Source organism: Rhinopithecus bieti, unplaced genomic scaffold (genome assembly GCF_001698545.2).
Source record: "Rhinopithecus bieti isolate Rb0 unplaced genomic scaffold, ASM169854v2 scaffold_15197, whole genome shotgun sequence".
Taxonomy (NCBI): domain Eukaryota; kingdom Metazoa; phylum Chordata; class Mammalia; order Primates; family Cercopithecidae; genus Rhinopithecus; species Rhinopithecus bieti.
The window spans coordinates 494,706-519,935 of NW_016808366.1; the positions used below are offsets into that span (position 1 = coordinate 494,706).

General features: G+C 42.3%; 1 protein-coding gene across 1 annotated transcript in view; it reads right to left on the reverse strand.

The window, feature by feature from the left end:
- The window catches only part of UQCC1 (ubiquinol-cytochrome c reductase complex assembly factor 1), a 107,604-nt gene that overhangs the window by 37,572 nt on the left and 44,802 nt on the right, over positions 1-25,230 (reverse strand). The window contains exon 7 of the mRNA XM_017886635.1: positions 8,302-8,410. Coding sequence (XP_017742124.1) covers positions 8,302-8,410 — 109 coding nt within the window. The remainder of the gene's footprint in view (positions 1-8,301; positions 8,411-25,230) is intronic.

Genomic DNA, 25,230 nt, shown 5'->3' on the forward strand with positions numbered 1-25,230 from the left:
TTTGGGATTTTTCAAAATGCATATACCTGAGTCTCTTCACAGACTCAAAACCTCTGAGGCACCCAGTCTGACATTCCAAGGTTCACCCATCCTATAAAGCAGATTAAAAGTATAACCAGGATGAAACAAGAGCCAGGGAACCCATGAGGCAGGGCAGAGAGAGAACGGACCTTTTTCAAAACGGGAGGATGGTAAGAGAAATTGAATCCAAGTGTAATCAGAGAAGACCATTCTTAAGTCAGTGTTTGGAAGACAAGGCTAGCCAGACGCTAACAAAAGAAGCAAGTATTTATGTTCATCCAACACATATTTGAGTAGTGACTACTGTAGGCATGTGGTTTAAGACACCAGAAACCCAAGAATCCTTATCCCATCCAATAGGAGTGACCTACATAAACCACGAGCACACCATGGTAAGTTCAGAGAAGGCCAGATATATTAATATTATTGGTGAGTACCGGGAAAAGCTTCTTGGAGGAGGTATTATCCAGCTTGTGTCTTATAGTGCCATGAGCAGAGTAGATGGAGGAGAAGACCAGATCAGATGGAACAGCATAAACAAAAGCCTAGAGGCATAAAAGAACACAGCACACTTATGGCACCAGTGAAAGTCTGGCATGAAAAGAATATGTATTTGTGTGCATGCACTTACACTTTTTTGGAAGGAAGGGGTATGATTTGTTGGAGATTAAACTAGAAGAATGGGGGTTAGAGCCAGAACATGAATACTTCTTTTCTCTCCAATTTTTTTTGCTTTGAAGAATTTCAAAAAATTTATAAAAGATGTAAGAGTAATACAACAAAAACGTATATAAGTTGTTTTGATATCTGCAACTTCAAATGGTTCAGCAAAAGAAAAGGGTGTGTAGATGCATGGGTAGAGATAAAGCAAATGTTGCAGAAGATTAAACCTTTGGCACAATCTTAGATGCACATCTTTAGATGCACAATTTTTAATTTTCTGCAACATTTGCTTTATCTCTATCCACACATCTACACATCCTTTTCTTTTGCTAAACCATTTGAAGTTCCAGATATCAAAACATTTTACCCCTAAATACTTCAGTATGTATCTGCTAAAAAGAAGCACGTTCTCCTATGTAAATACAAGGGTTCTATATGCATCCTTACCCAATCTAATAGGAGGGATCTATATAAACCAATAATTACAGCACACCATCATAAGTTCTCTCTCTGAAGTTGGTGTAGTGCTGTAGCAACGCAGAGTCCGATGTGCCACTCAGAAGGACAGGACTGGCACCCTGACTGTATGCACCCATGCGTCTGACCAGCTGTAAAACTGCTTGAGGCACCTACTCCTCTAACTCTTGCTACCTCTTAAGGCCTAGGGGTAGGAAACATATGTAAAGAAAGGCATGTATCTACCAGAGGTACATTTTCAGTAGGGCCCTGCTTAAATTCGTAAGCCAATCCCAAAATGGAATTACTCTGACTTCTAAGAATTTAGCCTTCTCTCTCAAAACTGACTATCCACTCCAACAGCTCAGGCCATTTTAGATACTTTCAAAAGAACAGCTGGTATCTGAGAACATGTATTCTTATTTTCATGGCCTCAAGCCCAAGGGATTGTCCTTTAGTTACACTCACACCATTTTCCCCCCAACCCAAGGAGTGTAATAGTGCGATCACAGCTCACTGCAACATCGAACTCCCTGGCCCAAGTGATCCTCCCACCTCAGCCTCCCGCAGAGCTGGGACCACAGGCATGTGCCACCATAACCGGCTAATTTTATTTTTGAAAAGATGGGGTCTCCCTACATTGCCCAGGCTAACTATACTTTTGACGTGCTCCTTGTCTTTAAAACAATACCTTTGGCAGTGAGTTTTAATTCTGACCTAGAGATGCAAAACAGTACAATTTTATACTGTTGTAAAATAGAGGAGGTCTGAAAATTTTGTGGGGAAAGAGAGGAGATTTGGTGACGGGTGGTGATTACAGAGGCCTGAAAGGAAATTTTCAGAAAAACTGAAGTCTCTTAAAATGTAATGCCTTTTTTAGTTTAGATACATAAAATACCAGCCGGGAGTGGTGGCTCATGCCTGTAATCCCAGCACTTTGGAAGGCCGAGAAGGGCAGATCACCTGAGGTCAGGAGTTCGAGACCAGCTGGGCCAACATGACAAAACCCCGCCTAAAATTACATGGTGGTGCATGCCTGTAATCCCAGCTACTCAGGAGGCTGAGGCAGGAGAATCACTGGAACCCGAGAGGCAGAGGTTGCAGTGAGCCGAGGTTGCAGTGAGCCAAGGTTGCGCCACTGCACTCCAGCCTGGGTGACAGAGAGAGACTCTGTCAAAAAAAAGAAAAGAAACATAAAACACCCTACGTATAAACTGGGGTTTTTTAAAAATCAAGTAATTCCGTTAGAAGATGGAAAAGTATGGGAAAAGAAACTAAACAGTTGATGGTAGGGGAAACGATTTCTTATTGCCTTTTCTTCCAATATTTAAGACTAACACAGCAAACAAATATCCTCAGAATAAAACACAGTATCTCCCTGCCCCACTTTTTCCAGTACATATTCTGGGCCTGCAGGAGTGTCTTCTTTCATTCTTCAGATAGTTACTGGGCACCTATTCAGGAAAGGGGCAATAACAGGCACTTTGGAGACAGATGCACGTGATCCTGCACCACAGGAATTCACCTGGAAGACAGTCAACATAACTGAATGACAACGATACAAAATAGAAACAGTAACAGCTGGAAGAAGGGTAGATATAAATCATTAAGGTACTTCCTTAGGGGAAACTGGGATTGGCTTCCAGTTAGCTGTGGAAGGATGTGAAGGAATTGAGGCTGGGGTGTTAGGGTAATCTAGGCATATGCACCGAGTGAGCAAAGACACAAGACAGAAATAGCAAGGAATTCAGCTTGGCTGGAGTGAAGGGTATGTGAAGCAAGGATGGAATGTGATGTTCACTGAGTGCTTACTAAGTGCCAGGCACATGTGCTAGTAGGTTTCACATATTTGAGGTTCAAGAAGAACTAGGGGAAATGAATTTGGAGAGGTAGTCTGGAGTGTGATCATAGAGGACCTTACAAAGCAAAATGGTGGTTCTGAGAAGCAAGGCAGAATAACACAAGAGTCCAGTTCAGCCCACAGTTCCTCCATTTTTCCTAGGCCCTCTGCACCATCCCATCAAGCAGCTCTGCTACAGAGACAGCAGGGGACCACGAGGTGACAGAAGGTGCATTCTTACTCTGGAAGTCTCGCTGAGGCAACAGGCATGCCAGGGACCGCTGATAAAGGTAAATTGTAATTTCTCAACTACAGTCCACTCCCATCCCTTCCCATCTCTGTCTTGGAAAGCTTGAGCCTGCTCATGGTGAGCCACAAGGTGGAGATGTCTGGCAGGGCAGAACTGAGAGGAAGTCGTTTAGCCAGCCTAAGGTTACCATTAACACTTTGAGCCACTGCCGTGAGCTAATTTTTATGTTTGTTTTTTAAGTTTGGTTGAAATGTCACAAATGGAAAAATTAAGTAAAGCGCCCCGGTTAGCCACAAGACTGGACACACCTGGCTGCAAACCCAGCAAAAGAAACTTACTTCATTAGTAGGAGAGGCAGAGAGTGAAATTTACATCTGAAATCTGCCTGCACCAGGAGAAAGTGCTGAGGCCAAAGGCGCTGTCTGTTTTTACAGCTGTGTCAAGTCTTAGTTCTTTACTCTTACCAACACTCAGGAGTGCGGCAAGGGCCCAAGGAAAAACGGTCTCCAACCTCTTCAGCTGCAACTCAGCTCACAAAGATTTTTAAGAAGCAGTTAATGAAATAAAACAAGACCAGATGAGGTGATATAATGAACTTTATTTCCACAGCTAATTTATAAGTTTAAATCCCAAATAATGTTTTTTTAAGTCAGAACACTCTAAATTATTGATGTGATTTTGTAACCTCAAATTTAACACCTGCTTTTGTACCAGCTTCACGATGATATATGAGTCTGCTCCATTTTCACAATAGTTGGGCTCCAAAAGTTGGTGAAAAGCAAATTTTGTAAAATAAAATTTTCCCACCAAATCAGAATAGAATTCTAATTTCAAAGGAGTTTTTGATGCAAATTTATTATTCATCACTAACTCAAAAGTGGCTCTCTTATTTCTTGATCTTCCATACACCAAACCACTCAAAGCAATCACCTCTAAGTTTTTGGCATGAGAAAAATCACTACTACATTGATCGGTTTTATAAATTCTACTTTTTATATGAGTTTTCTTACAGAGGTACACCTGGGATGCCAAATAACACAGACATAGATTTGCAAATTACCACCTTCAAATCAGATTTTCAAGCTGAAAAAAAGCTGAAAACTTGGGGCTCATGCAGTTAGGCCTCCCCTGTCCCCACCTTTTTTTTTTTTTTTTTTTTAAACACAGAAACTGAAGCACAGAAGAGGAAAGATTTGCCAGTCAGGGTGAGAACCAGGCCAGACTGGCTCTACACTGCGTATCACTTCTCCCTAACCACATGTCCCATTTATGGGTTGTACACACACAGAAGACTGAGATCCCCTCAAACACACACATGTACTCACACTCATCCATGCATGCATTCACAACCCACTGGTTAATATACAATTGTCTTGCCTATATAAGGCGTGTCTATTTATGCCATGAGGTTAAAAGGAGGTATCAAGTCAACTATAGCAGAAAAGCAATAAATAGTAATTCCCCAACTCTTCCAAATCTGTTATTTTAAAACCATCATCCTTTACTTATCGTCTTTGTAACTAAATTGGAACTTGGGCACTTCTCTTCATAAAGGCAATTTAAGAGCCTGTATTGGGGTACCACCTAAAGCCTTGCTATTGGCCCCTACCCCACCCTGCGTCACTAGCAACATCTGCATCACCTGGAAGCTTTTCAGAACTGTAGATTTTCTGACACCTGTCCTGAAACTTACTGAATCAAAATCTGTATTTTAACAAGATCCTCAGGTGAACCACAGGCACATTAAGGTCTGAGAAACGCTTACCTAAAACACTTCCTTATGGGCAGCACCCTATCTACAACAATCCAAACAGAAAAAATGGCTTGATAAAATGCAATAGGGGAAAAATTCCCCTAATTCCTGCAGGACTGCACTGATATACACTTGGATCAGAGACTAATAAATCAGGTATGATTTATCTAATAAATGTTAGCTTAAAAAAGAATTCCAAAGCCTGGTATTCAATATATTCATTCATTTGACAATTATTCAATGTTTACTGCATAAGCAAAAAACGGAGTAAGATGGTTTTCTGCTTTTATAAAACTTACAGTTAAGTAGAAGGGACACTACATAAGAATTAACATGGGAGAAGGCTCAAGTGTTGACTACTGTGATGAAGAGAGATGGAGGAAATTCATCTGCGGGCAGGGGCAACTAAAATATTCCTGTGGTCCAGGAGTCAGCAACCTATGGCTCATTAAACTAGTCAGGACAGGGACAGCTGTGGCCCATAGGGCTCTAGTGAGACAACTTCCAGCAGAGTTTAGTCAACAATGATAAGAACAGGTTCACTAAAGGAAGAGCTACTGTGTAACTGCCTGGCAGTCAGCCAGGGCTTTGGCTGACCAGGAGGTATCTCTGGCCGTCATTAAATAGGACTGAGATTGCCAACACCACCTTATGTCCACTGTGCGCTGCCACAGAGTCGGGTGGTAAGTACTTGAGGGCATGTGGGAACACTCAGCTGGGTGAATACCTTAAAGGCTGCTGATCTCACTCTGGGCAGCTGTGATATCGTGAAATATATATTTGGTCTTCAACTCCTTTCCTGGCATACAACTCCTAAAATCTTTGGCCTCTCCCAAGTGGTGTCTTTTTGTATGCTAATGATTGACTGGTGGCTGGCAGCACTTAGGTAGCTTCAGGATAGGGGCTGATCACTGAAAAGACCAAGGGAGGATTAGGTTAGGACTTTCTGTCCCATCTCCCAAACTCCAAGGAGGGCAGAGAGGCTGACTGATTTCCAATGGCCAGTGGTTTAATCAGTTGTGCCTACATAACGCAGCTTCCATAAAATCCCTAAATGGACTGGGTTTGGGGCACTTCAGGATAGCTGAACAGGTGGAGGCTTCTGGACAGCTGCACACCAGGAAAGGTATGGAATCTCCTCACTCCTTCCCACATCTTGTCCTATGCTTCTCTTCATCTGTATCCCTTGTAATATCCTTTATAATAAACCGGTAATGTAATAAGTGTTTCCCTGAGTTCTGTGAGCCGCTCCAGCGAATTAACTGAACCCAAGGAAAGGGTGGGAAACCCCAATTTATAATCGGTTGGCCAGAAGCACACGTAAAACAGCCTGGAGCTTGCAACTGGTGTGGCAAGTTGGGGGCAGTCTTGTGGGCAAAGCCCTCAACCTGTGGGATCTGACACTATCTCCGGGTATACAATATTGGAATTGAATTGGGTTAGAGGACACCCACCTGGTGACCTCTCTCCAGAACTGATTGCCTGTTTGCTGTGTGGGAGAAACTCCCACAGATGTGTCACAGAAACCTTCTGTGTAATTGTAATTGAGTGAGAGAACAGAAAAAATACTTTCTTTTCCAATATTACACAGCAGCCAAGACAGTAAGAAAGCATAACAGTGAGAAAAATGAAAAAGGAACCAAAGAGGATGATTACAAAGATAGCTCTCAGGTGAAGGATAGGCATCAACTCAAAAATGGTTACTTTTCTCCTTCCTTGAAGGTAAGAAAAAATAACATAAAAAATAAAAAAGGTTACTTCTGGGGAGTTAGACTGGGGAGAAAAAAGACACTTGTTTTTTACACTCAATACTTTTTACTCTTTGATTTCTATTCTATGAGCATATGTAACTTTTATAATATGTCCATAAACTGTGTTTACTTCTCAGTCCACAGGGATAACTTTGCCCTGTAATGAAAGAAACCAAATTAACCCATTTCATGACCTAGTCATGGTTCTAATTTGGATGCTCCCAAGCTGGGAGGCAATGAAATGAGAAGTAACAGGGAACCACAAGCTACTAAAACATGATCTAGATACACAAAATACACAACACAAACAAAAGAAGATACTATTGAGAGGTGAAGTCGGCTAGGCTTCTGGGTCAAGTGGGGACTTAGAGAACTTTTCTGTTTAGCTAGAGGATTGTAAATGTACCAATCTGCGCTCTGTGTCTAGCTAGAGGATTGTAAATGCACTAATCAGCATTCTGTAAAAACGTACCAATCAGCGCTGTGTGTCTAGCTAAAGGATTGTAAAGGCACCAGTCAGAACTCTGTAAAAATGAACCAATCAGCACTCTGTGTCTAGCTAAAGGATTGTAAACACACCAATCAGCACTCTGTAAAATGGACCAATCAGCAGGAAGTGGGCAAGGACAAATAAGGCAATAAAAGCTGGCTACCCTAGCCAGCAGCGGCAACCCACTTGGGTCCCCGTCCACACCGGGGAAGCTTTGTTCTTTTGCTCTTAATAAATCTTGCTGCTGCTCACTCTTTGGGTCCATACCACCTTTAAGAGCTGTAATACTTGCCGTGAAAGTCTGCAGCTTCATTCTTGCAGTCAATTGAGACCACGAAGCCACCGGAAGGAAGAAACTCTGGACACACCATCTTTAAGAGCTGTAATGCTCACTGCGAAGGTCTGTGGCTTCATTCTTGAAGTCAGCGAGACCAAGAACCCACCGGAAGGAACCAACTCTGGACACACTATGATCTGTATAACCAACTACATTCTAGTGTTTTGGTTTCATTTTTCTATTGTCATTACATCCCATGTGACATATATATACAATATATTCCCCTTTCTCAGGTTAATTATTAAATGTACCAATGTACATTTTCAGTAGGTATGTTACTAGACTCTTCTAGGTTGCTAGTGATCAAGGAGCTTGAGTTTCAGTTCCTGAGGAGAGTGTAGGCCCCATACCAGGGCCTCCCATCAGAACTAATTTATAGGACTGGTTCAAATATTGAATTGGTGTCAAAGGTATAGTATCCTTCACTGGATTATCATTTGATTCCCTCCATTCACCAAATCCATCCCTCCTATCACCATGATTTGGGCTTTACAATCCCATCTCCATACAAGATGACTTCATACTGACAAATCACAAATAATGTGTACAAACACATAAAGTATCTGTAGAGTATGAGTTTCCACAGAGGCAGAAAAAGTGACTTTAGCTGAACTGCCACTTGATATTAGGCAGCATTTCAAAGAAATCTAAAAGCAGGGCCATTTTAGAACAGATAAAATTCCAAACTCAAACCCTTCTCTGGAATTGTCCAGGACCAGCATCTGACAGCACTCACTTACCCCCATGACTCTGCCGCGCTGCTGAACATCCTCCCACATAAAATGAACTATGATACGACACATGTACTTCCCACTCCGGCCTTCCTGCTTCATTCGGACTAGACACATCCTGGGTGGGAAGAAGACAAAAAAACTCTTGGCTGTTTGCATTTTTCACATCACACATTTCCACTGAAGGTCTCCTCATCTAAGAGTGAGTTTAGCAAAGGGCACCAAATCAAACTGGAAGTGAACTTAGTTTTTTTAAAAAAAAACTTTTGGCCGGGCGCGGTGGCTCAAGCCTGTAATCCCAGGACTTTGGGAGGCCGAGACGGGCGGATCACGAGGTCAGGAGATGGAGACCATCCTGGCTAACACGGTGAAACCCCGTCTCTACTAAAATACAAAAAAAAAACTAGCCGGGAGAGGTGGCGGGCGCCTGTAGTCCCAGCTACTCCGGAGGCTGAGGCAGGAGAATGGCGTAAACCCGGGAGGCGGAGCTTGCAGTGAGCTGAGATCCGGCCACTGCACTCCAGTCCGGGCGACAGAGCGAGACCCCGCCTCAAAAAAAAAAACAAAAAACAAAAAAACACTTTTACTGAAATATAACAAAGATACTATTAACTGTATAAATCTTAAGTGTACAGCCTGGATGAATTTTTATGTATTACACATACACCCACACAAGCACCACCCAGATCAAGATACAGATTATTTAGGGCACCTCTGATGGCTCCCTCATACCTGGAGGGAACCACATTTTGTGGTTAGAAGATAAACAAGTCTGAATCCTTCATTTTACTGATGAAAGCAGGAGTCCTAAAGAGGGAAAGTAATTTGCCCAACACCCGAGTCCATAAAACTGGGTATAGAACTGTGCTGTCCAAAATAGTGGCTCCACTGTGGCTATTGAGCATTTTAAATATGGCTAGTCAAAACTGAGATGTGGCACAAGTTTAAGATTTCAAAGATTTAGTTCAAGAAAAAGAATGTAAAATATCTCATTCATTTTTAATACTGCTTTTATGTTGAAATAATATTTCAAATATACTGGGTTACATAAAACCTACTAAAATTTGTTTCTTTTTACTTTTTCAAATGTAGGTACTAGAAAATTTTAAATTACATACATGGCTTGCGTTATACTTCCGTTGGACAACACTTGTCCAGAACACAGATCACAGAAAGTATTATGATTATATTTCTGTAATTATCAAATTGTTTCCCCCACCAGAATGTAAGCTCTACTGAAGATAAAGATCAAGTCTGGTTTTTGTCAACATTTTATTTCCAGGGCTTAAGTATAGTAGGCACTCAATATACACTTGCTGAATAAATAAATGAACAAATACCACAGGGCCAAGGTTAGGACCTTTTCCCCTATACCACATTTGCCTCTAGTCAGTCCAGAAGGTTTTCTGCTCAAGACCTTACATAATCTAAACATACAAGAATTATATTTTATTATATATAGGAATATAAGCAGGGTCCCCAACTTTTCAAACTAGTTCCTCATCTCATGACCATAGTTCATTCTTTTCTGTTTTCCCCTTTTTGAGACAGGGTCTCATTCTGTCACCCAGGCCGGAGTGCAGTGGCACAAACACAGCTCACTGTAGCCTCGACCTCCCAGGCTTAAGGGAGCCTCCTGCCTCAGCCTCCTGTGTAGCTGGGATTACAGGTGGGTACCACCACGCCCAGCTAATTTTTTATTTTTTTGTAGAGATGGGGGTCTCACTTTGTTGTGCAAGCAGGTCTCGAACTCCTGGGCTCAAGACTTCCTCCCACTTCAGCCTCCCAAAGTGTTGGGATTACAGGTGTGAGGCACTGTGCCTGGCAGACCATACTTATTTTTATTGTTTCTCATTAAATAGCTCATTAAGCAGCTACAACACGATTACTCACCTAAAAGACAGTTCCTGTCACAATTATGGAATAGTTAATCCAACCTGACAATTCTACCTCCATACACAATTGATCTGGCCAATTAAAATCTATCAGCAATAGTATGGTACAATGAAATGATTACAGCTTGGCCTGTCTCAACATCTTTGTCAATAACTAAGATGGAGAAAACAAAACATATTTACCAAATTTGCAGATGACAAGAAGCTGGGCAGGAGAACAAATGTGCTAGATGACCCAACCATGAACCAAAAGTACTTCAATAGGTTGAATCTAACAAGATCAACCTAATAGGGATAAATTCAGGATCCTGCATTTGGGTCTGAAAGAACAACTGTAAAAGTACAGCACAGATGAGTCATGCCTACCTATGTGTGAAAAGACTTACAGGCTTAAGTTGATATTATGTGCTCAGTAGGAATCAAGAGGATGACAATGTTGCCCTCCAAATTAATGTGATTTTAGATAGAGTAATGCAAATATAATATCCTCAGTGTGTAAAGTGAGACTTTTGTTCTACTCAACACAAACCAGAACCTATTTGGAATACTATCCACAGTTTTGAACATTATATTTTAAGAAATAGGAGGACCAGAAGTATCTTAAGAAGACCAGAAGATATTTAGCTTAGAGAAAAACAGGAAAGTTGACTTAAACATTGTAGAAAAGTGATTAAACTGTTTACCAAAGAGAATCAGGCCACGCCTGGTGGCTCACACCTATAATCCCAGCATTTGGGAGGCCAAGGTAGGAAGATCACTTGAGCCCAGATGTTTGAGACCAACCTGGGCAACACAGTGGGACCCCGTTTCTACAAAAAATATGAAAATTAGTCAGGTGCCGTGATGTATGCCTGTAGTCCCAGCTACTCAGGAGGCTGAGGCAGGAAGATCCCTCGAGCCCAAAAGGTCAAGGCTGCAGTGAGCCATGATGGTGCCACTGAACTCCAGTCTGGGTAATGGAGTGAGACCCTGTCTCAACAAACAAATAAAACCAAAGCATTAGAATCAGAACCAATGGGCAGGCCATAGAGGGAGAAAGATATACTCAACATTGAAGAGCAAAATCAAAAGCTTACTAACAGGAATGTCTAAAGTTTTGTTTTTTTAATTTTAGAGATAGGGTCTTGCTTTGTCACCCAGGCTGGAGTACAGTGGCATAATCATAACCCACTGTAACTTCAAACTCTTGGACTCAAGCCATCCTTCCACCTCGGGCTCCCAAAGCCCTGGGATTATAGGCATGAGCCACTGTGCCTGGCCTGAGTGAGTGTCTGAAGATTTGAATTATGAAACTGACAACCTCAAAAAGTAGAGAATTTGCCTGTCACTGAGAAGTGAATCAACGCTTGGTGAAAACTCGGGTATCTGACAGAAGGTCAGGTGCAGTGGTTCACACCTGTAATCCCATGGCCGGGTGCCGGTTCACATGGCCGGGTGCAGTGGTTCACACCTGTAATCCCAGCACTTTGGGAGGCCAAGGCCGGCAGATCACCTGAGGTCAGGAGTTTGAGACCAACCTGGCCAACATGGTGAAACCCCGTCTCTACCAAAAACACAAAAATTAGCCAGGTGTGGTGGCGTGCGCTTGTAATCTCAGCTACTCCAGAGGCTGAGGCAGGAGAACTGCTTGAAATCGGGAGGCAGAGGTTGCAGTGCCAAGATCACACCACTGCACTCCAGCCTGCGTGACAGAGTGAGACTCCATCTGAAAATAAAAAGAAGGCTGACTACGTGATCCCAAATGAGGTTTATTGATGTGATTCAAAATCTGTAGACTGGGTGCAGTGGCTAACGCCTATAATTCCAACACTTTAGGAGGCCGAGGTGGGCGGATCACGAGGTCAGGAGATCGAGACCATCCTGGCTAACATGGTGAAACCCCGTCTCTACTAAAAAAATACAAAAAAAACTAGCCGGGCAAGGTGGTGGGCGCCTGTAGTCCCGGCTACTCGGGAGGCTGAGGCAGGAGAATGGCGTAAACCCGGGAGGCGGAGCTTGCAGTGAGCTGAGATCCGACCACTGCACTCCAGCCCGGGTGACAGAGTGAGACTCCGTCTCAAAAAAAAAAAAGAAAAAACAAAAAAACTGTAACCTCTGACCCCAGATAGTGCTTAAGAAATAGCACTTTATAGGCTGGGTGTGGTGCCTTACACCTGTAATCCTAGCACTTTGGGAGGCTGAGGTGAGCGGATTACTTGAGGTCAGGAGTTCAAGACTAGCTTGGCCAACATGGTGAAACCCCGTTTCTACTAAAGATACAAAAATTAGCCAGGTATGGTAGTATGCGCCTGTAATCCCAGCTACTTGAAAGACTGCGGCAGAAGAATTGCTTGAACCTGGGAGGCAGAGATTGCAGTGAGCCAAGATCACACCACTGCACTCCAGCCTGGGCGACAGGGTAAGACTCCATCTCCAAACAAAAACAAAAACAAAAACAAAAAACCAGCACTTTGTGACAATAATGAAACAGGGCACAGAAAAAGATTTAGCTACTTGATAGGACACAGAGCATATTCCACAGCAGAAACAAACTGGGAAAAAGTTCAACAGTCCTTATTTTCATAAGACTTTTCTAAAAGTTAATCAAATCCCTCATGTCAGCCTCTCACCTGAAAAGACGCTGTGTGTTTTGATGCTTAAGTGCTGTCAGAGGCCAATTCATCAACAGTAATAGTGAGGTAATGGAATTCTTCATTTATTTGAAAATTCTGTAGTTTGTTAATACACCTGCCCTCTGAGGTTTAAAAGGCACAGATTTTCTCAGACCATAAACTTTCTAAACGTATCAACATGGGATGAAGTGTTTTTTGTTTCACAACAGTTTGTTCTATAGCCCTTACAGATAACAGTGGGCTCAAATGGTTATCCAGTTGAAAAGATAAGGCAAAATGAAGACACTTTCAAAATGGTGACTGACAATTCACTCAATGAACATAGGAGTCCCTATTGTGTGAAGGTGTATGGCTGGATGCTCTGGGGATTACAGTGATGGCTAAAACTAGAACCCAGCTTTTATGGAGCAGTTTCCTCTAGGTGAGATAAGGTATGCCACACATAAACAGCCCTAAAAGGGAATGCCATAGATTTCTCAAGAGAAGAGTGCCATGGAGCTTAAGAGGATGACTTTTGGCCAAGTAGAATCAGAGAAAGCTTCATGGAAAATGAAACACCATACCTGGATCTTGGAAGGATAAGCTGAAGTTGAACAGGTTGAAACAAAAGACAAAGGGAATGTCCAGCTGATGGAATGTTCCAAGCAAAGGCAGGGCCATGGAAGAGTTCAGGATGTCAAGGTAAAAATGAATACCTAGATTGTGGGGAGGGCAGGGTATAGGATACAGAAAACTGAAGCCATAAAGGTCATGAAGAGCTTTAAAATGACTTGCTGGCCGGGCGCGGTGGCTCAAGCCTGTAATCCCAGCACTTTGGGAGGCCGAGACGGGTGGATCATGAGGTCAGGAGATCGAGACCATCCTGGCTAACACGGTGAAACCCTGTCTCTACTAAAAAATACAAAAAACTAGCTGGGCGAGGTGGCAGGCGCCTGTAGTCCCAGCTACTCGGGAGGCTGAGGCAGAAGAATGGCGTGAACCCGGGAGGCGGAGCTTGCAGTGAGCTGAGATCTGGCCACTGCACTCCAGCCTGGGCGGCAGAGCGAGACTCCGTCTCAAAAAAAAAAAGACTTGCTAAGAAAAAGTATGAACTTTACTCAGCAGGCAGGGGCCAGCTACTGGAAGAAGATTTGCTTCTTAGCACTGAGAACAGATGAGTCTCTGAGAAGTTAACCCTTTCTTCCCAGCCTCAATCCTATAATAAAATATAAATATCACCAGGGCTGGAAAAGCACAAATTTGGTGAATATAGTCATGTATAACATAACGACATTTTGGTCAACAACACACCACACATATGAGAGTGGTCCCATAAGATTATAACGGAGCAGAAAAATTCCTATCACCTGGTCTAGATGGTCCTGACCTGGTAGAGGCCTAGACTAATGTGAGTGTTTGTGTCACAGTTTGGTTTTTGTTCTTTTTTTAGAGACAAGGTCTCACTTTGTCACCCAGACTGCAGTGCTGTGATACAATCATAGCTCACTGTAACCTCAAACTCTTGGACTCAAGCTATCCTTCTGCCTCAGCATCCCAAGTAGCCAGGACTATAGGTGCATGCTACTGCGCCCAGCTAAGTTGTTAATTTTTTTGTAGAGACAGGGTCTCACCATCTTGCCCAGGCTGGTCTCGAATTCCTGGGCTCAAGTGATCTACCTTGGTCTCCCAAAGTGCTAAGATACAGGCACAAGCCACTGCACCCAGCTCTATGTCTTAATTTTAACAGAATTTTAAAAGTAGAAAATAAAATTAAAAAAAAAAATGGAAAAAAGGTTATAGAATAACAATATAAAGAAAGCTGTATAGTGTGTGCTTTAAGCTTAAAATGTAAGAATCAAAAAGTTTTTTTAGGCTGGGCACGGTGGCTCACACCTGTAATTCCAGCACTTTGGGAGGCCAAGGTGGGTGGATTACTTGAGGTTAGGAGACCAGCCTGGCCAACATGGTGAAACCCCACCTCTACTAAAAATACAAAAATTAACCAGGCGTGGTGGCGTGTGCCTGTAGTCCCAGGTACTCAGGAGGCTTAGGCAGGAGAATCGCTTGAACCGGGGAGGCAAAGGTTGCAGTGAGCTGAGATCACGCCACTGTACTCCAGCCTGGGCAACAGAGCAAGACTCTGCCTAAAAAAAAAAAAAAAGTTTTTTTAAATTAAAAAGTTTATAAAGCATAAATGTTATAGTAAGCTAAGTTTAATTTATTATTGAAGAAAAAAATTTTAAATAAATTTAGTGTAGCCTATGGCCAGGTGTGGTGGCTCACACCTGTAATCCCAGCACTTTGGGAGGCCGAGGCGGGCAGACCGCTTGAGCCCAAGAGTTCAAGACCGACTGAGGTACCAAAGTGAGACCCCACCTCTACAAAAAAATGTAAAAATTAGCCAAATGTGGTAGTGAGCGCCTATAGTCCCAGCTATTGAGAAGGCTGAGGTGGGAGGATTGTTTGAGCCTGGGAGGTCAAGACTGCATTGAGTTGTGGTTGCGCCATCAAATTCTGGACAGAATGATAGAGTGAAACCCTGTCTCAAAAAAAAAAAAAAAATTAGCTTAAGTGTACAGTGTTTATAAAGTCTACAGTTGTATACAGTAATGTCTGACTCACCCAGAGCAACTTCTAGTTCTGCAAGCTCTATTTATGGTAAGTACCTTATACAAGAATACCATCTTTTATTTCTTATATTGCATTTTTACTGTACTTTTTCTATGTTTAGATGCATTTAGATACACAAATACTTACCATTATAACTGCTTGCAGTATTCAGAGTTGTACAGGTCTACAGCCTAGGAGCCATAGGTCATATCATACATCCCAGGTGTCTAATAGGCTTTACCACCTAGGTTTGTGTAAGTATACTCTATGATGCCCACACAATAATGAAATACCTAATGATGCACTTCTCAGGACAGATCCCCATCATTAAGCGACACACGACTGAATTTACTTTAATAGAACTATCCTTTTCAGAATATTCTGATCCAGAAATATAAACTAAAGATTATACCTGCCTTTTGAGAAATATACAACCAGCAAAGATTGTTATAACCTATACCTAATTTTGCTGATACTAACAGTTTAAAAAACATGAATTGATGCCGGAAAATAAAAGGAGGGCAAATTCTCATTACTCCTAAAACGTTGGACCCAATAAGTTCAACAGACCTTTTATTGATGCAGAACACTAAATATTGTAACTCCTCATTTAACATCACAGATAGATTCTTGGAAACTGTAACTTTAAGCTTAACAACATAAAATGAAACCTATTTTACCGTAGGCTAAGTGACATAAACAAGAGTTATATTCCTACAGTATATTTCTGGTCACAAAAACATCACTAAACTTCTAAATAAAGACCAAAAAGACTTCCAATATTAAACACTGAAATAATGTGAGCTATGCATACATTATGGCAGGGCACACTTAGACCCACACCCATTCCAATAAGGACAATTTAGACATGTCAGTTCACCTCATGTGCACATCTTTGGGATGTGGGAGGAAACAGGAGGACCCAGAGAAAACCCACCTAGACATGGACAGAACATGCAAACTCCACACAGACAGTGGCCCCAGATGGGAACTGTTATTTTTTTCCTCATCACTGTTATAACAAAATGACATTGAACAGAACAATGTAATTTGAAGAACTGCTATATAAAGCTCTACAGCAAATCTCATTACACATAAAGTTGTAAGACCAAAGCAAAGAATCAGTCTTCCTATCAACCTGAAGTTACTGAAGATTCCCATGAGTTCTACTGGGAAAATAAGATTCTGATCCACAGGGCTGTCCAATTACCAGTACCACATTCAGCTAATTAAATGCTCACCTAATTCTTTCCCTGAGTTTGTGAATCGAATTCACTAGGTAGTTAAGGACAGAAAAGTAGTCCTATTGTGAAGGACTTTTTTGTTTATCCTCTTCAAGGGAAAAGCAGAGCTCAAGGCTGGGCCGAAATCTTAAGACAGTCAGCTGCCTGGAATGTCCAGACAAGCAGCTGAATACCAATTCTTAGGCCACCTGACCCTGAAGCCTATCATGTTCAATTTACTCTTGTTTGATAACTGTTTTGAATAGGTAATACATGCACATAGTAATAAAAACCAAGTCCCCTTCCTACCTTCATCCTCTGCCAACCAGTTCCTCTCCCAAAGGCAACCTCAGCTACTAGTTTCTTAGGAAACCTTCCACATATAACCTATACACACACAAGTTTATGTATGTGTGTATTCTTTTTACATAAATGGTACCTTCTTTATCTTCCCTTTTGTGCTAGTATTCTACACATACTACTTTTTTTTTTTTTTTTTTTTGAAACGAGGTCTGGCTCTATCACCCAGGCTGGAAAGCAGTGGTACAATTTCAGCTCACTGCAACCTCTGCCTCCTGGGCTCAAGTCATCCTTCTACCTCAGCCTCCTGAGTAGCTGGGACTTCAAGCATGTGCCACCATGCCCAGCTAACTTTTGTATTTCCTGTAGAGATGAAATGGGGTTTCGCCACGTTGCACAGGCTGGTCTCAAACTCGTAAGCTCAAGTGATCCTCCTGCCTGGCCTCCCAAAGTGCTGGGATTACAGGCATGAGACACCACACCCAGCCAACATACTATTCTCAGACATTAAGAAAAAATTACATCTGATACTGGAATAGAAGGATGGAAGTGAAGAAATCTCAACTCCAACTCTGTGTTCCATCCACAGACACGCCAGTGAAAAATTTTGGACACCAGAATGGATTCCTACTAATTTATTTGACCATTGTTCGGGTGACATCTGATTGATGCTGAATTCAACTAATTTATCTGGCAATTTTCCTATTCTAAAAATGACTAACAGGAAGAAAGGAAAAAAAAAACTTAAATAGCAAAAACGGACAAGTGCTATAATTAACAGTTAACACAACTACATGCCAGGCACTAGGCTAAGTGATTTGGATGCATTACTTTTTCTTATCTTTACAACAACTCCATGAAGCTGATACTGGTGTCCTTACTGTCCTCATTTCACAGGTGAGAAAATTTGAGTCTTAGAGAAGTAACTTGCCCAACGATACACACCTAGTAAGTGCTAAAACTGAGATCTGAACCTAGACAATCTGATCCCAGAGTCCTACTAAGGTTTTTGTTGTTTTCGCCTCCTTTAATGATTAGAACAAACCCTCCAGAATCTACTGACCCTATTTTTCATTCAGTCCTCACAAGTACAGTAATTTAAGCTTCAATACTAGCATCATGTTAGAAATACCACATCAGAAAAAAAAAAAAAAAAAGACTGGTAACTGGAGGCAAGCATACCTATAACAAGAGTAACTGCTAGCAGCCTAATAGGAAAAGAGGAAATGAAAAATTTATTTAATAGAGACATGAAAAAACTAGCAGAGCAATTGAGGTTCAACAGGTACAACTCAAAGACAACAGTCTGGCAAAATACAGTTAAGAGTTATCAGGACATCAGTTATTAGGACAACATCAGTTATTAAGAATTATCAGGACATCATGAGTGATTCAGAAAAGGCTGAAGTATGTTGAATAGTAAAAGAAAAATAAATAGGCCAGGCGCGGTGGCTCATGCCTGTAATTCCAGCACCCTGAGAGGCCAAGGCGGGCAGATCACCTGAGCTCAAGAGTTCGAGAATAGCCTGGACAACATGATGAAACCTCATCTCTACAAAAAATACAAAAATTAGGCCGCGTGCGGTGGCTCACGCCTGTAATCCCAGCACTTTGGGAGGCTGAGGCGGCCGGATCACCTGAGGAAAGGAGTTCAAGACCAGCCTGACCAACATGCTGAAACCTTGTCTCTACTAAAAATGCAAAATTAGCTGGGCGTGGTGGCGCATGCCTGTAATCCCAGCTACTCAGGAGGCTGAGGCAGGAGAATCGCTTGAACCCGGGAAGCGGAGGTTGCAGTGAGCCAAGTTCGCATCATTGTACTCCAGCCTGGCAACAGAGCAAGAAACCGTCTCAAAATAAACAAACAAACAAACAAAAATTAGTGGGGCATGACTGTAGTCCCAGCTATTTGGGAGGCTGAGGCAGGAGACTCGCTTGAGCTCCAGAGGTGGAGGTTGCAGTGAGCTATGATTGTGCCTGGGAGACACAGACAGAGCTCGCCTCAAAAAAAGACATAAAGAAAGAAAGAAAGAAAAATAAAACAAAGTCAAAATGGTTAATAAAAATAAAAGACTTGAAGATCCTGCTACCCACTGCAAAACAAAGCCAACACTTGTCACAGACTCTGACCACATAACAATAACGTTGAGTCATTAAGTAAGCTATTTCACAATACAGCTCACTTTAAATCACATCATGGGTGTATATCCTCTTAATAAATGTCTAAATTTAACATTGAGAGGTCAAATTACATTTTGTCACTGATTTAAAGTCATAATATCAGACCTCTGTTGCAAACGAGGGGGAACTGAGAAGGACAGGGGGCATTATGGAGGGAATAACACACTTCCATACTAAAACATAATAAAATAAATAAAAACTGCCCTCAAGAATGCAGGCTGGGCATAGTGGCTCATGCCTGTAATCCCAGCACTTTGGGAGGCCAAGGCAGGTGGATCACCTGAGGTCAGGAGTTCGAGACCAGCCTGGCCAACATGGTGAAACCTCATCTCTACTAAAAATACAAAAATTAGCCGGGCATGGTGGCAGGTGCCTATAGTCCCAGCTACTCGGGAGTCTGAGGCAGGAAAATCACTTGAACCTGGGAGGCAGAGGTAGCAGTGAGCCGAGATCGTGCCATTGCACTCCAGCCTTGGCATCAACAGTGAGACTCCATCTCAAAAAAAAAAAAAAAAAAAAAACAAAATATCAGTGTGCCAATCTGTATCCAGAAAAAAAAAAAAAAAAAAANACCTCATCTCTACTAAAAATACAAAAATTAGCCGGGCATGGTGGCAGGTGCCTATAGTCCCAGCTACTCGGGAGTCTGAGGCAGGAAAATCACTTGAACCTGGGAGGCAGAGGTAGCAGTGAGCCGAGATCGTGCCATTGCACTCCAGCCTTGGCATCAACAGTGAGACTCCATCTCAAAAAAAAAAAAAAAAAAAAAAAAAAATCAGGGGCCAATCTGTACCCAAAAAAAAAAAAAAAAAAAAAAAAAATGCAAAATAAACTTTAAAACTATCTTGTAATGAAAAAGATTCCTATATTAATTAATCATTTATTGAACAAGTATTACTAAGCACCTACTCTGAATATAGTCTGAATCTGTGCAGAAGCTACTACTCTCTGTTTAAGATCAACTCAAGGTGCTCCTCCCAAGTTTGATGTGTCACCCAGGCTGGAGTGCAGTGGTATGATCTCAGCTCACTGCAATCTCTGTCTCCCAGGTTCAAGAGATTGTCCTGCCTCAGTTCCCTGAGTAGCTGGGATTACAGGCACCCACCACCACACCCGGCCAATTTCTGTATTTTTAGTAGAGACAGGGTTTCACCATGTTGGTCAGGCTGGTCTTGAACTCCCGACCTCTAGTGATCCACCTGCCTAGGCCTCCCAAAGTGCTGGGATTACAGGCGTGAGCCACTGTGCCTGGCCTGATGATGTTCTTAAACCCACAATTTATTATTTAGGTTTTAAGCTTCACAGTACTATCCTTGTCTCTCAGTGATTCCAGCGGCTCATACATAATACTGATCTCTTTTATATATAAGAAACACAAATAATCCAGCTAGCAAAGTAAAGAAAAAAAGGAGTGTTCAAACCTGGCACCCAGATATCTCTAAAAGGCAAGCATGGAGACAGGACACAGGAAGAAAATGTCACTCACCAGGAGTATCAAATGATAAAGGGCTGAAGCTATCAATCCTTCCTTATGGAAAATAATAATAATGATTACTACCATTTATTAAGTTCTGTAATATGAAACTTGTCACTGTAAGATGCATTTACATTCATTCTCTCTCTCAGAACATTATAACTATCCCTGTTTCACAGAAAAGAAAACACACTCTGAAGAGGTTAAGTAACTCAAGGTTGCACAGTAGAGAAGAAAGGGGCTGGAATGAAGCCTGAGCTCCCCTCTTTTTCCCCCATTCTGTGATAATACAGCACCAAGAACCTCTTCCTGCTAAATAAGACAAGTAGGAAGGCAACAATACTGTCTGCAGAGTCTCCTTTGAACAGGAGAGTTTCCTAGCTATGATTTCCTCCTCTCAGCCTAAATCTGGGAGGGAAGATTCTTGTTATTCCTGATGCTGACCTCCTGCCAGGTACTGGCAGCTCTGAGCATCCTGTCTCACTCGCTCTGTTTGGGCCCTCCAACAATGCCAGTTGTGTTTTGGCCTTGTTTCTCCCGCATGGTAGTTTATAAGCTGCTTAGAGTAGATCTGATTTTGAATTAATAAAGACTAGCAGGCACTTGGGCAGGTTTGTCACTCTGGCTGCTATGAAGGAATCCCAAAGGGGACTTTCACACAGCTTGTTTCCCTTACTCTGTCACCAGCTGAGGCCAAGAAAGCAGAGCCTAGATGGCTACACTCAAGCCCCAGCAGTGTGCTAATGAATGAGTTTATTGATCTGTAAGCTGGCACGCTGACCCTATTCCAGGGCTGTGTACAAGGCTATCTCTACCTGGTTTCCCAAATTCCCTCACCATGAAGCCTAACCCTTCTGGGGGGAGCATGAGGGCCACAGGACAACCTGTGGGCAAACGGACAAGTTGGGTGAGGTACTTCCTGAAGCCATCTCACCTGACAACAGGCCTCCTCCAAGAGTTACACCTGGCCTGCAGCTTGCCTGTCAGATCCACTATAAAGAATAAGCCCCTGGGTAGCGGGTATCAGCGCACTTAGGGTATGCAATGTTGGTAAAATGCTGCTGCATAGGCCTTTGGTTTGGGCAGTAAAGCTATAAGCGTGGGTGTTTTAACACTGCAACTCTGGCTGGGGGGAGGGTAAAAGAGGATGTGCACATGGCCAGGGCTCACCATGTATAGCAGGCCTGGGGTTGCTGGAATCCAGCAGAAGCCTGAATGCCCTACAGCTACAATAAAAATGCTGTGGTGGTTTTAAAGAGCCTCTGCAGAGGCTGCCAGTGTCTGCCAGTGCAGTTCTCTGGCTGCACTGAGACTGGCACCAGTCTGCTTTCTAACCTCTTCCCATCCCCACACTTTAATTCCTTCTCTTCTTTCCCAAAGCCTTCTTCCCTTCAGCTTACAAAATCGTTCCAGTGTTTCCCCCACTTTAAAATAAAAAACAACTAAATGCTTCCCTTCTAAACTGTTTTCCCTCAAGTGATCATCCCCTCATTTGAAACTTCTTAAAAGTAGTTTACAATAACTTCTTTGCCTCTTAATTACTCCTCAATCCTATATAGTCTGTTCTAGCCCCCAGAAGTCCAAGGCAACCCCCCTTCCCCCGTGATCCCATATAATCTGTACATCATCCTGTGCTAGTTTCAGGTTTACCTGTGGCCTCTCCCGGGACACACATAGTGAGCGCCAAGAAACATGGGGCCCATCGTAACAGCTGGTGATCCGTAAATGTTTGCTGTGCTCATATGACATGTTCATACTCAGGGGAAGAGACCCCTATCCCCTGACCACCAAATAGGACAACCAGAAAGGAAGCAAAGTGTTTAGAAGGGGTAGGTAACCACAGTTAACTTCAGAGTTGTCTCGGGTCCTCTACTACTGAGTAGGTGGCCTGAGACAATTCCTTAAAATTGCCAAAACTGTCTCCCCATTTGCAAAATGAGAGAAGTGGACTAGAGCTGTAGTTTTTAAACTGCATTGTGAGTTTCCATGGAACTACCTGAGGGTCTTTTCTTCAGTGGGCATGTTGTGAAGTGAAGCAAGCAGGTCATTCCCACCCCCTTTTATCATATATATCATATTTGGTGGCTGAGCATAAGATTTCATTTTTAAAAAGGACTCTGCTGATAAAAGTTCGAAAATCACTAGATCCCTCTACTTGGAAGGCTTTTTCAGCCACTCTTTCACTTGCTAATTTCTTTTCACCCTTTAGGTGTCAATGTAAATGTTCTCTTTGGTGAAGCCTTCCCTGACTGACCCACCCCTAAACTAAATGAGACGCCCAGCTTCTCCCACGTAGCCTTGTCACATCCTCGCACCACACCTATCACAGCTGTGATTTGTTTAATGTCTCTCTTCTCACCTAAGCCCTAAGGGGGCACGAAATAAATTTGTCTGCTATACACAGTACCTTCAATCAAGGGAATAAATGTCATAATTTTATGAATCTATGTTTAAGTAGGTACATAAGTATTAATTAATGTTAATTTAAGTATTTAATTAGTTCCTTTAGTAGTTATAATTACTAAAGAGGAAAGCAACTTAGTGCTTTGAGTTAGCCAGACCAGCACCTGAATTTCCTCTCCACCACATTCTAACTACTTCTTTGGGAAAGTTCTCTGACTTCTCTAAGCCCCTAATCCCTCATATGTAAAATGAGAATAAAGAAGTTGTGATCATGTGTGAAATAATGTATGTAAATAAATAAATGATAATATATATAAAACACCCAGTAGTAAGTATATTTATGAAATACCTGACTTTAAAATAACCTTTAAAAACAGACTACATTTTACTCCCTCTCCATCCTACCTTCATTACAGGTATGTTCTAATTTTATTAGTTCCATTCCATTTTATAAAATTAATTTCTGCATTGAGAAGGTACTAGTGCTCCATGATTTCAAAAGGGGAGTCTCTACAAATCTGTTAACACTTACAATGCCAACACAAATTCCAACTATATAAATCTCCCTGCCCAGAAGAAAGGGAATGCTTCATAGCAGAGATAATACCTGAATTGGATACTGAAGGAAAAACAGGAATTTGTCAGGTGGAGAGGAGGGGGAAGGGTCTTCTAGGCAGAAGAAACTTAGTGCAGAAGACTTGATATTTCTACTACATAGTTTTGCTTTTTCTTGCGGAGAAGGGAGTAGTGATGGTAATGATGCCTAGAATAGCAACAAATGAGACTAGTAAAGGCACCATAGGTCACATTTGATCAGATGTGAATGCAGTGATATGAAACTTGTATTTTATTTTATTTTATTTTATTTTATTTTATTTTCTGAGATGGAGTCTCGCTGTGTCGTCTAGGCTGGAGTGCAGTTGCACCATCTCAGCTCACTGCAACCTCAGCTTCCCGGGTTCAAGCGATTCTCATGCTTTAGCCTCCTGAGTAGCTGGGACTACAGGTGCCTGCACCATGCCTGGCTAATTTTTTTGTATATTTAGTAGAGACGGGGTTTCCCCATGTTGGCCAAGCTGGTCTTGAACTACTAACCTCAAGTGATCTGCCCACGTCAGCCTCCCAAAGTGCTGGGATTATAACTGTGAGCCACCGGGCCCAGCCAAAACTTGTATTTTATTCTGAGAACACTAGAGAACGTTAAGGAGTGAGTGCGTGTGTGTGCATATGTGTGTGTTCGTGTGTGTGCTGACCCCATTTGTACTGAGAAGGCCAACAGAATGGGGATAGGGAAGCTAGAGGCCAAAGACCACTTTTCAAGTACAGTTGGTTGCAACTCAGTGTAATGAATTTAGTGGGTGACATCATCAATGTCTGTTTAAAATGAATTCAAATGAAATAGAAAATATTGGGGGTTCCCTCTCTCGGCCTTGGAGCCTCCCTCCCTTGGTCTCTGTACAGAGGAGCTGCTTCTTTCTTCCTTCCCCCTTCTTTCTTGCCTATTAAACTCCCTGTTCCTTAAAACTAAAAAAAAAAAGAAAGTATCAGAGATTACCTGACATTATAAGGATAAATTTTACAGAACTTTTGTACCAGATTCATGTGTCCATTCATATGTCCATTCTGGTCACAAAGTAACATGCATTTGTTACTATTGGTCAGGGTCAAAAAAAGTTTGAGTTAGGTGACTGAGCAGGTGAAGAGGTGAGGGAAGAGACAAAGGACGGCTCCCAGGTTTCTGGTGTGGGCATGATGCCAGTGGCCAAGACAGGGAATAGGGGAGGAGGCCTGCTTTTATCAAGTCCACGTGGGGATGCTGGACAGCGCAGACAGCGGCCTCTCTCAGCATTTTTTCAGCAGCCACAGTCAACACTAATCTTGTTCAGCAAAGACAATGAACACATAGTCATTGCAGCTGCAAGCTCAAGTGACTATACAACTGATAAGGGTCCTCTAGGAGCTGGAGGGCGTCCCAGTCCTAAATCCCAAACCACAGAAAAACTGTGAAACTAAAAAAAAGCAGACAGGATAAGTGAAACACCATTTCCTCCAGGGAACTAACAGGGTGTGAGAAATCTTGTCCTTATTCTAAGAGTCAACAGGGAACCCTTGGGAACCTAAGCAAACCTTCTGAAATGTCAGCCACCAGGGTATTTTTGTTTATTAAGAGTTTGTTTGGTTTTGGTTTTGTTTAGGGGAGGAGGCGTTATTTCTACTTTTCTAACTGTTTTCTAAGCCTCCTACCCCACCCCACACTACCA